Genomic DNA, 12,625 nt, shown 5'->3' with positions numbered 1-12,625 from the left:
CTTGGTAGTCTGGAACGTAATTCAGCTCTCAGAACGAAAATAAATATTGGCCTAAATGCCTCCTTTCACTTGAATTACATAAATGAATTGAATATTAGTCTGAGATGAACGTATTAATAATCTTGGAAACGTAGACAATTCCGTTGTCATGACAAGAAAATTTCCTTATTTTTTCAAACTCTTTTGATCCTTTTAGAGAGTTACTGTAGATTCATGGGATATCAGATCCTCTTGCACGTTAACTTGTTTTAGATATGAGCCGCACCATGAGAAAACTAACATAGTCCGTTTGCGACCAGCATGGATCCAGACCAGCCGGCGCATCCGCGCAGTCTGGTCAGGATCCATGCTGTTCGCTAACAGTTTCTCTAATTAAAATAGGCTTTGAAAGCGAACAGCATGGATCCTGACCAGACTGCGCGGATGCGCAGGCTGGTCTGGATCCATGCTGGTCGCAAACGCACTATGTTGGTTTTCTCATGGCGCGGCTCAATTATAGATTTATAAAGAAAAAGATGAACCTTCTTATTGTTTTCAAAGGTTCAATGATTGCGAATATTTTTCCTGCTCATTTAAGACATAGTTGTACCAGCATAAATTGAGGTTTGTATGACAACCACTATGTATAAATGCCAACACAATTTCGAGGATATTGAACATTATTTTTAAATGTCCCCTTTATTGGATTCAATGAATATTTCTATTTTAATGGTAGCAAGAAATCTCGCATGAAAATAATTTACTTGCTGTATGTTTACATATTTTTTAAATGGACACAGACACGGACACTGATTTTATACACATTGAATTGCCATGTATACGCTAATACAGCTAACTTGTTTTTTTTATTCCAAATCTACCTTTAAATTGATACAAACGCATATTTCTGGGCAAGCTGATGGGCTGTAACGATTCCAGATTGAGGCAATGCCTTATTTTATATTATTGAGTCATAAGTAACTTTTAAGATGTCGTTTTCATCATATAATGGATTATGCGCGTGTGTGCTTAGTGAACATTAAAACTGTGATCATAAATGGAAAACTATTTTGTTCTGTCATTGTAATAACAGTAAATAATTTACTAAAATGACCAGTCATCAATAAACACTTTCATATCAAAACCGTCTAATGCAGAGACTCTTGTTTCTTGCCAATTATTTGTAATCTGGGAAATGAACTGCTTGTGTTTTGTCAACACAAAAGGTGAAACTATAATTCATCTTGATAATCCATTTTTCTCTGTTGAAATTTGAAAGGATATTTTCTGGCTTTAATTCATTTATTGCACCAGCTTGATTGCTGTCTGGCAGTTCTCTGACAAATGACGGTCAGAATAAAGGTTGTATTATATATGATATTGTAATGAATTATCATTAAAAGGATACCCGACAATTTGATTAATAAAGATCTGATTTTACCGTATTTACTGAAATGCAGGACAATCATTTCCCAGAAGGTGTTCAAGCATTTGAATACCTGCAAATATGTGCTCAGTTACAGTAAGCTGTGCTGACAAGGACTGCCTTTTGAAATCTCAATTTGAGAAGCTATGTGTAAAACTTTGGCATTGACTTTATTTCAACATAAAGCTTAACCATAATTCACATATTACCGACAACATACATGAAAATACAGCCATACTTCACATATTGCCGATAACATACATGAAAATACAGCCCATAGTTCAAATATTGCCGATAACATACATGAAAATACAGCCCATAAATCGCCCATAGTTCACATATTGCCGACAACATACATGAAAATACAGCCCATAGTTCAAATATTGCCGATAACATACATGAAAATACAGCCCATAAATCACATATTGCCGACAACGTACTTGAAAATACAGCCCATAGTTCACATGTTGCCGACAACATACATGGAAATACAGCTCATAGTTTACATATTGCCGATAACATACATGAAAATACAGTCCATAGTTCACATGTTGCCGACAACATACATGGAAATACAGCTCATAGTTTACATACTGCCGACAACATACATGGAAATACAGCCCATAGTTCACATGTTGCCGACAACATACATGAAAATACATCCCATAGTTCAAATATTGCCGATAACATACATGAAAATACAGCCCATAGTTAACATATTGCCGACAACATACATGAAAATACAGCTAGGGTCTGCGTTAATATTTGGACATTGTAAAAGATACTCAGGCTGTCAAAGGAATCGGAATCCTGCGCGACTCAGAAAATTGCAAATTTTCATGATAATTAAACACAATAAAGGGTGTAGTATTAGCAAACTAATTCAATGACACTACATATACCCGGGCAAAAGCATTTACCCGGGCAACAACATTTGCATAGGGAACAGTATTACCCTGGCAACAGCATTTACCCGGGCAACGACCATTACAAGGGCAACAAGATAGTTCCAGATGAATAGACTTTACAATATCATAGATCTTTACAAGATAATTCTACATAACTGTCCGTAATAAAAGGAATGGATTCTCTTTCATTTTTTTTTTTTTTTTTTTTTTTTTGTCTTTAGACAGACATGACAATACTTGACAGTACTGGTAACATTCGTCATCACAATTTGAATAACCTTGGAATGAAAAAGCGATCGTTCTTCAAACAATAAAAGCACAGCGCTTTAGTTAACCCATAAAGATACGTGTTCTCTGCTAGTTACATGCGGATATTTGTAGGACTCCAGTAACTTAGTCAAACATGAAATGCTACTGAAGATTTTAGCACGTAATTTGCTGTATTACTGTACATGAAAATGGGCTTACTGGCGCTTGGTACAAGTTTGTCCCACATAAATATAATTTTGCTGCCACTCAGGCATAAACTTTAAAGCAATCTCCCTTAATGGGATAACATTACTCATTTCTTCTGAAATATTCATGCAGGTATTAAACGTAAAATACATTTAATGTACCCCCCTGAGTAATGAAAACTGATAACGCGTTCTCATTTTAAAATGGTGTCCGATTTTTAAAATGGTTTCTGGTAATAGAGCGGCAAAAATCGCATTTATGAATTAAATAAATCAATTTGAATTTTCACCCATATATTCTGCAAACAAGAAGGTAAAGGACAGAAAATCGGATCCCACTAAAGAAATGCATGTTTTATTATCTTCTGTAACTCTAAGGTGAAGATAACATGAAAATAAGCTTTATTCGTCCTTTATCCTAACTGTTTTTCTGTCATAGCTTGCATTATGCAAGAGTCGTTTTCAGTCAATGAAAATAAAAGTTAAAACCCATCATTATAAATCATGTTCTCGTTTTTATAATAAATGGAGATGACAAAATGGCAATCCTTTAATTATTCCCAGCAGAATCATAAATGTGAGAGGACAACTTGAGACTCAATCAATAATTAAACTGTTCCATTAATGAAAACTAATTGCAGTATGAGCGGCTGGGTTCATTGAAAGTGGATTTACCTGTTGCACATTTTTTAATTACTTAATTGCTGAATATGAAACGGATATTAATAAATACTATTTACTTCTGTCAGTTCATTTTTTATTATTTTGGAAAAACTGCCGACATGATTTCAGAAGTCGAAAAAAGCGAGAATTATGTTCCTGGCCGAGTTTGATAAATACCCAAAACAAGAAGAATAAATGGGCCTAAGTCGCTCACCTGAAGAGGACCTTGACCATCTGATCTTGCTTCTAAGCAGGTTAAGGGAAAATCCTTTCAGCAGTTCATTAAAAAGTATTTAAAAATTGTTCTTCTATATTTTGCTTTGATACCTCAAAAATGTATAACCATTAGAACAAACTTCATGATATGAAGTTATTTAATATTTGGGACCAAATAGCTACCTATATCGGGCTCATGCGAGGTCATTTGAAGTTGTTTTTTTTTTCTTCTATTTAAGCTCTACCGGCCCCTTTAAGAGACCATATGCCTCCTTCATGCAAACATGGGAGAGGCCCTCGGTCATATCTGATGAAGATCCAGCTAGCGATTCATCACAATAAGTCATTTAAAGGCTTTTTGGCTGTTGTTAGCTCTAGCGGCCCTGAAGGGCAAAACACGACCACTTAACCGTCGCCATTGTTTCCTTATCCTCAGTATGTAAAGATGTTAGCCGTCGCCATTGTTTCTTTATCTTTAATATGTAAATATGTTAACAGTCGCTATTATTTCCTTATCTTCAATATGTAAAAATGTTAACCGTCGCCATTGTTTCCTTATTTTCAATATGTAAAGATGTTAACAGTAGCCATTGTTAACTTACCTTCAGTATGTAAAGATGTTAGCCGTTGCCATTCTTTATCTTCAATATGTAACCATCGCCATTGTTTTCTATATGTCAAGATGTGAGACGTCGTCATTGTTTCCTTATCTTCAATATGTAATGATCTTAATCGTCGCATTTGTTTTTTATCTTTAATATGTGAAGATGTTAACCATCGCAATTCTTTCTTTATCTTTAATATTTAAATGTGTTAAACAGTCGCCATTGTTTCTTTATCTTTAATATGTAAATTTGTTAACTGTCTCTTTTGTGTCTTTATCTTTAATATGTAAATTTGTTAACTGTCGCTATTGTTTATCTTTAATATGTAAATTTGTTAACTGTCGCCATTGTTTCTTTATCTTTAATATGTAAATTTGTGATCCATCGCCATGGGTCGCCATTGTTATCATCTTTAATAAGATGCTGACCATTGGGCATTTAAAGTCCGGAACGACTTTTTAATTACTAAGCTATTTTAATAAGAATATCTTACACCTAGCGTCAGGCTTTAGCACGTCGGTATCACATATTTTATCATTTAAATACAGGAAAATGTGCCTGGTGATTTTTCTAAGCTGAATGCTATTATACTCGCATCGTTCATATACTACATAGTTAATTCCTTTTTACAGCTTATTATGCTATTTATCTTCTACTGCTTACTATTGTTCTTCATAGTCGCTTGTAAAAGCGTGTTTATTAGCTGGAGCCTCACTCTCATTTTCATATGCTCCTGTGTAGTCCAGTTTCCAACTAGGTTGGCGTAGAAACTCCATCAAATACTGTAGTAACAGCTCGAGAATTTAATTCTATTGACAAAACAGCCACTAGGTGCCTGTCCAAGCATTAATTCACGTACACATGTGCACCATGGTAGAACAATCAACATTACCTAAACCAGCTGGCCAGCTTCCTCACAAGGAAGAATTCTACACCCAAACAAGGTACCAAACTCACAGCGGTGAGCGGCAAGTGATTTGAAGACAGCAACCTTAACCATTCTGCCACAGAGGTCCGCAGAAAGGATCCTGTAAACAAGGGATACCAGCCTAACTGCCACTCAGTTGGTTCACCTCTGCCAATAACCGCACATACTGATTAAATTTTATAAATGGTGGAAGCCTAGACTTCAGGGGCAAGGGCAAATACAAGCAAACCCTACCATGTCAAATATTTAACATTTATTTAGGATACCATGACAAGAAATGCAATATACATGCTCAATATAATACACTCAATATATAATTCAACATTTAAGTCATATACAAAATTTCTTGGAAGAATTATTCTTTAACCCGATGTAAATAACAGAGATTCGAATGACAAAATTTGTCCCACATAAATATAATTTTGCTGCTACTCAGGCATACACTTTAAAGCACTCTCCTATGATGAGATAACATTACATTCTTCTGAAATATTCATGCAGGTATTAAACATAAAATACGTTTAATGTGCCCCCTGAGTAATGAAAACTGATAACACGTTCTCATTTTAAAATGGTGTCCGATTTTTAAAATGGTTTCTGGTAATTGAGCGGCAAAAATCGCATTTATGCATTAAATAAATCAATTTGAATTTTCACCTATATATTCTGTAAACAAGAAGGTCAAGGACAGAAAGTCGGATCCCACTAAAGAAGTGCATGTTTTGTTATCTTCTGTAACTCCAAGCCAAAGATAACATGAAAACAAGCTTTATTCGTCCTTTATCCCAACTGTTTTTCTGTCATAGCTTGCATTATGCAAGAGTCGTTTTCAGTCAATGAAAATAAAAGTCAAAACCCATCATTATAAATCATGTTCTCGTTTTTATAATAAATGGAGATGACAAAATGGCAATCCTTTAATTATTCCCAGCAGAATCATAAATGTGAGAGGACAACTTGAGACTCAATCAATAATTAAACTGTTCCAGTGCAGTATGAGCGGCTGGGTTCATTGAAAGTGGATTTACCTGTTGCACATTTTTTAATTACTTAATTGCTGAATATGAAACGGATATTAATAAATACTATTTACTTCTGTCAGTTCTTTTTTATTTTGGAAAAACTGCCAACAAGAAATGATTTCAGAAGTCGAAAAAAGCGAGAATTATGTTCCTGGCCAGATTTGATAAATACCCAAAACAAGAAGAATAAATGGGCCAAAGTCGCTCACCTGAAGAGAACCATGACCATCTGATCTTGCTTCTAATCAGGTTAAGGGAAAATCCTTTCAGAAGTTCATTTAAAAAGTAATTAAAAATTGTTCTTTTATATTTTGCTTTGATACCTCAAAAATGCATAACCATTAGAACAAACTTCATGATATGAAGTTATTTAATATTTGGGACCAAGCAGCTCATGCGAGGTCATTTGAAGTTGTTTTTTCTTCTATTTTAGCTCTACCGGCCCCTTTAAGAGGCCATGTGCCTCCTTCAAGCAAACTTGGGAGAGGCCCTCGGCTCTAGCGGTCCTGAAGGGCAAAACACGACCATTTAACCGTCGCCATTGTTTTCTTAACTTCAGTATGTAAAGATGTTTGCCATCGCCATTGTTTCTTTATCTTTAATATGTAAATATGTTAACAGTCGCTATTGTTTCCTTATCTTCAATATGCAAAAATGTTAACCGTCGCCATTGTTTCCTTATTTTCAATATGTAAAGATGTTAAAAGTAGCCATTGTTAACTTACCTTCAGTATGTAAAAATGTTAGCCGTTGCCATTCTTTATCTTCAATATGTAACCATCGCCATTGTTTTCTATATGTCAAGATGTGAGATGTCGTCATTGTTTCCTTATCTTCAATATGTAAAGATCTTAACCGTCGCATTTGTTTTTTATCTTTAATATGTGAAGATGTTAACCATCGCAATTCTTTCCTTATCTTTAATATTTAAATGTGGTAACAGTCGCCATTGTTTCTTTATCTTTAATATGTAAATTTTTTAACTGTCTCTATTGTTTCTTTATCTTTAATATGTAAATGTGTTAACTGTCGCCATTGTTTATCTTTAATATGTAAATTTGTTAACTGTCGCCATTGTTTCTTTATCTTTGATATGTAAATTTGTTAACCACCGCCATGGGTCGCCATTGTTATCATCTTTAATAAGATGCTGACCATTGGGCATTTAAAGTCCGGAACGACTTTTTAATTACTAAGCTATTTTAATAAGAATATCTTACACCTAGCGTCAGGCTTTAGCACGTCGGTATCACATATTTTATCATTTAAATATAGGAAAATGTGCCTGGTGATTTTTCTAAGCTGAATGCTATTATACTCGCATCGTTCATATACTACATAGTTAATTCCCTTTTACAGCTTATTATGCTATTTATCTTCTACTGCTTACTATTGTTCTTCATAGTGGCTTGTAAAAGCGTGTTTATTAGCTGGAGTCTCACTCTCATTTTCATATGCTCCTGTGTAGTCCAGTTTCCAACTAGGTTGGCGTAGAAACTCCATCAAGTACTATAGTAACAGCTCGAGAATTTAATTCTATTAACAAAACAGCCACTAGATGCCTGTCCAAGCATTAATTCACGTACACATGTGCACCATGGTAGAACAATCAACATTACCTAAACCAGCTGGCCAGCTTCCTCACAAGGAAGAATTCTACACCCAAACAAGGTACCGAACTCACAGCGGTGAGCGGCAAGTGATTTGAAGACAGCAACCTTAACCATTCTGCCACAGAGGTCCGCAGAAAGGATCCTGTAAACAAGGGATACCAGCCTAACTGCCACTCAGTTGGTTCACCTCTGCCAATAACCGCACATACTGATTCAATTTTATAAATGGTGGAAGCCTAGACTTCAGGGGCAAGGGCAAATACAAGCAAACCCTACTATGTCAAATATTTAACATTTATTTAGGATACCATGACAAGAAATGCAATATACATGCTCAATATAATACACTCAATATATAATTCAACATTTAAGTCATATACAAAATTTCTTGGAAGAATTATTCTTAAACCCCATGTAAATAACAGAGATTCGAATGACAAAATTAAGGGCTTGCAAACCATATAATGCAAAAAAAACCATGTAGTATAAACGTTCTTTGTGTTATATGTAGCAACTATGTTAAATGTCAAATCTGTCAGAACTGAACACTGGGCCCAAAAAAAGAGAGTCAGAAATAAAATTCATCAGAATGTAATGTTGAACAAAATTATTGATTAAACATGTGGGAACAAAAAAATCACAGTCTGATCACAGAAGAGATAAATTTTCCAAATATTACATTATAACCTGTGTTTAGTGATTTAGTGCATATGACAATATTTTCATGTATTTAGGTAAAGGTACTCTAATTTGGAAACAATTTTAGAAAAAATTTAACTCTTTCCTAGAAAAGCATAGAAAAATAGCCAAACTTGCTACCGAAATTTCTTTATTTTTTTTCTTTCTGTTAAATTTAGCATATCAAAGAACAAGCTAGGAAAATATATAAGAATTAGTTTTACAGTTGCTATTTTTCAATTGCATCTACACAAGGTCATATTAATTTTGAAACTGGTTTGTAAAGATCAGCAAAAAACCACCCAAAAACAGCCCATCTTGCAAACAACCAATCTATATAATAAATTATGGGGAAAATAAAACGTGAGTATGAGAAAGTTTTACTATGTTTAAAACTTTTATATTAAGGATAACATGGTGTAATAGCCATATTTCATATCTTGTAACTGGATGGTAATATTTAAATGAAATTTGGTCTCTTTAAAAACATTCAAAATTAAAAACTTTTCACCGAGAGATTTTTCAAATTTTATCATTTTTGGGGGAGATAATCGGTATTGAAGTTAACAATGATGCCTATGGGAAATATATAATTTCTTGATTATGGAGAATCTTAACATGAGTTCGAGAAACTTTTGTGGTAGAAAGGTGATTAATGATTCTGATACAAATATCAAAAAAAAATCTAAAATTCCCGTAGGGAAAAGGAGGGAAAATCATATTTTTAGTTTTCTGGGGAGAAAACTCATGACTTAAACTTATCAGGGGAGGTAATCTAAAGAAAATTTTTGAGAACTTTTGTCACTATACAACTTGTCAATATGCACCTTATTTCTATCGTTTGACATTTTTAAAGCTTACATTATCAAGTTGTATGTACACTTTTGGTGAAATTGTGGCCTATTACACCATGTTATCCTTAAATAATTCTTAAAAACACAAATAAGCCATTAAAAAAAACCTTCTGTAGGATCAGTCTTAAAATTGAATAGTTACATTAGCATGTAAATCTAGGATTGTTTAAAAATGAAAACGCGTAACAGCTTTAGGATGAATTCTGGCATCAACCCTTACCCTGCTAAATTTCTATAATAAACTTGTCCATCTTTCAGTTTGGACAGCAACATTGACTGTTTAAAAGGGTGCTTTCCAAAAAGATACTGACTGAATGGCACACAGTGCAGATCATGATCAGACTGCACGGATGTGCAGGCTGATCATGATCTTTACTGGTCACTAAGGCATAATAAATCATGTCCACTGTGATAAGGGTTAAACAAGCATAACGTCGACATGTGTTGAAAACCACATTTGTACATTTTTGTAACTTTTCTGGAGAGACAAAATCTTTTCAGGACATTAAAGGGTCAAAATTTCTTGCACACGAGTTTCGATGAATAGCATTATTGATAACACTATTCATGACACACCTCAAGTTTCAAATTTCTTCAATTATTGCACATACGTGATTTTAGAACAACATATTCATAAATGTTGAAATACATGACATACAATTGTTCTAAATTAAAAATTGAAGGAATGTCCTTGTACAAGGTTTTCTCTGAACTTCATTTAACTATGATGAAACTGATTTATCTTCAGGATACAATTATTATTTATGACTTTGGTGACCCAATGCCAGTCAGAAAATAATGTTTTTAAAACCACTGAATTTTTAATAATTTATCACATGAAACTTTTGCCACTTTCTGACTGGATAGGATATCCATCATTTTCACAGAACATGCAATATAACTAAATTCTATACAGCTGAAAAGTTTGTGTTTTTTATGGGTTTTTTTGCAAAAATGAATTTACTGGGTTTTCAACACCTGCCGACGGTAATAATAATCCATTAATACACAAATGACCATTTATAAAGGAAAATTTTGTACATTTTTTTGTATAACCAAAAAAAACGCTGATATTTACAGATTCAAGAAAAACTATTTTTATCTTCATACAGGTTTTACAATTATTTTTGGCTTGACAAATTGTTTTTTAGATAATCCATCAATAAATCAACTCACACTTGCGATATCCTTTTTTTATTTAACATCAAACTGCACTGAGAATTACTGAAAGATATGTGATCCCATGATACTTCTTTTGTAATCTGATTGGAAAAGTAAATGCCTGCCAGATTTGGAAAGGCCAATATATGTTAAGCCAAATGAATAACAAGATGCAACTTTCTTTGGAAGCCTAAAATACCAATAAAACTGCCCTACAAATCACACATTTAGCCTCATACTCTCCTCTACATGTAAACCTTAAACTGCTTAACAAGTGCAATTCATATGAGCCGTGCCATGGGAAAACCAACATAGTGGGTTTGCGACCAGCATGGATCCAGACCAGCCTGTGCATCCGCGCAGTCTGGTCAGGATCCATGCTGTTCGCTAACAGTTTCTCCAATTCCAATAGGCTTTAAAAGCGAACAATTATGGACAATTCATATAATTATGGAAACAAGATTTCATAACAACTTAAAACTAAAATAGCCTACTCTCAAACAATTTTCCCACATGGAATACCACAACATTCTTACCAAATAAAAACATACTGAACAATATATCTAATGTAGCATTCATCATACTGTTTTTCTCTCTTAAATTATCTATAAAAAGAAAATAGTCTTGCAATCATTGTAAAACTTTTTCAGCAAGAATATATTGTCATCTTAACAGAGTGGTTAACTGTTTCCAGCTAACCACCTATTTGCACTAAGGTCACATCATATCAAACCCAACATCCCCAACCCCATCACTATCTTACACTATCTTACACTTCTTAATAACCGAACATTTCCTGTTTACAGGTACACCACTTATGCTTCATACTAGAAGTAGTGTTCTGTAGGTTTTCAAGCTGAATTTTTTATCTACATTGCTACATGTAGCCCCAAATGATTTTTTTCTTTCAAATGTACATAATTTAGCACAACTTTGTTGTAACTGTATATACAAAGACATTCATTTAAATACACGGAAGTACCAATCAGTCCGAAGAATTCTCCCACTTTGTCACAGCTATAAATTGTACTTTTCCTCCAACTCCTTTCACTGTCTAATACTTAGTTTCAACTCCTTAGTTGTCAATTTTTTTCATGCCATCTTGAATGCATGGCCTGTCTTGCACACATTTTGTATATAACACCAACATATACTTCCCAATTAATAAATAAACACATAGATTCTTGGCACAATGGCTGTGTCTGTATTCCTTATGGTTTTTGTGGCGAGTCGGTGCTCGAGGCCCCTTCTGGGGGTTTAACTATTTGAAATGTCACTAAATACTCTGGATATGCCTGAAAATATATTTTCAAAACAAGTTGTTTTAAAATCAAACTAAATATCGTTCAGCGAAAAGTGAACTACAGAAAAATTACTTAAAAGTTGTATTAATTCACTAACAGCAGGACAGATAATTTATTAAAAGAGACCAAACATTATTATTTCTTCTTTGCATTATAATGAAATGGTTCCCATTTTATACAAGGCAGTCTGAAAGACAGCTAAATCCCCCGCCACTGCTATGGATAGTGAAAGGGTAAAACCTTTGATTTTAGCTGTGACCTTGACCTTGAACTGACATGGCTGACTCATGAATTCTGCACAATGTCTTGATGAGGTGATCATTTGACCAAAGTTTCATGAAAATCCTTCAAGGGGTTTAGGAGATACAGAGCTGAAACCTTTGACCTTCAGTTGTGACCTTGACCTTGAGTTGACATGGCTGACTCATGAGTTCTTGATGAGGTGATCATTTGACCCAAGTTTGATGAAAATCCTTCAAGGGGTTAAGGAGATACAGAGTGGACACCAAATGGAAGGCTCAAACCTTCGACCCTCAGTTGTGACCTTGACCTTGAGCTGGCATGGTTGACTCTAATTTCTGCATATCGTTCTGATGAGGTAATCATTTGACCCAAGTTTTATAAAATTCCTTCAAGGGGTTTAGGAGATATAGAGCGGACACGAAATGGAAGGCTCAAACCTTTGACCTTCAGTTGTGACCTTGACCTAGAGCCGACATGGCTGACTCAAAAGTTCTGCACATCACCTTGATGAGGTGATTGTTTGACCAAAGTTTGATGAAAATCCTTCAAGGGGTTTAGGAGATATAGAGC

At 34.4% G+C, this 12,625-nt stretch overlaps 1 protein-coding gene across 1 annotated transcript in view; it reads right to left on the bottom strand.

The window, feature by feature from the left end:
* Positions 1-9,412: 9,412 nt before the first annotated feature.
* LOC123547402 (poly [ADP-ribose] polymerase tankyrase-1-like) overlaps positions 9,413-12,625 on the bottom strand; it is a 37,621-nt gene continuing 34,408 nt past the window's right edge. Inside the window, exon 28 of the mRNA XM_045334477.2 lies at positions 9,413-11,803. Coding sequence (XP_045190412.2) covers positions 11,720-11,803 — 84 coding nt within the window. The 3' untranslated portion in view covers positions 9,413-11,719. The remainder of the gene's footprint in view (positions 11,804-12,625) is intronic.

The sequence above is a fragment of the Mercenaria mercenaria genome, chromosome 9 (genome assembly GCF_021730395.1).
Source record: "Mercenaria mercenaria strain notata chromosome 9, MADL_Memer_1, whole genome shotgun sequence".
NCBI lineage: Eukaryota > Metazoa > Mollusca > Bivalvia > Venerida > Veneridae > Mercenaria > Mercenaria mercenaria.
Note: the sequence above shows the minus strand (reverse complement) of the source record. Positions and strands in the feature narration are given on the sequence as shown.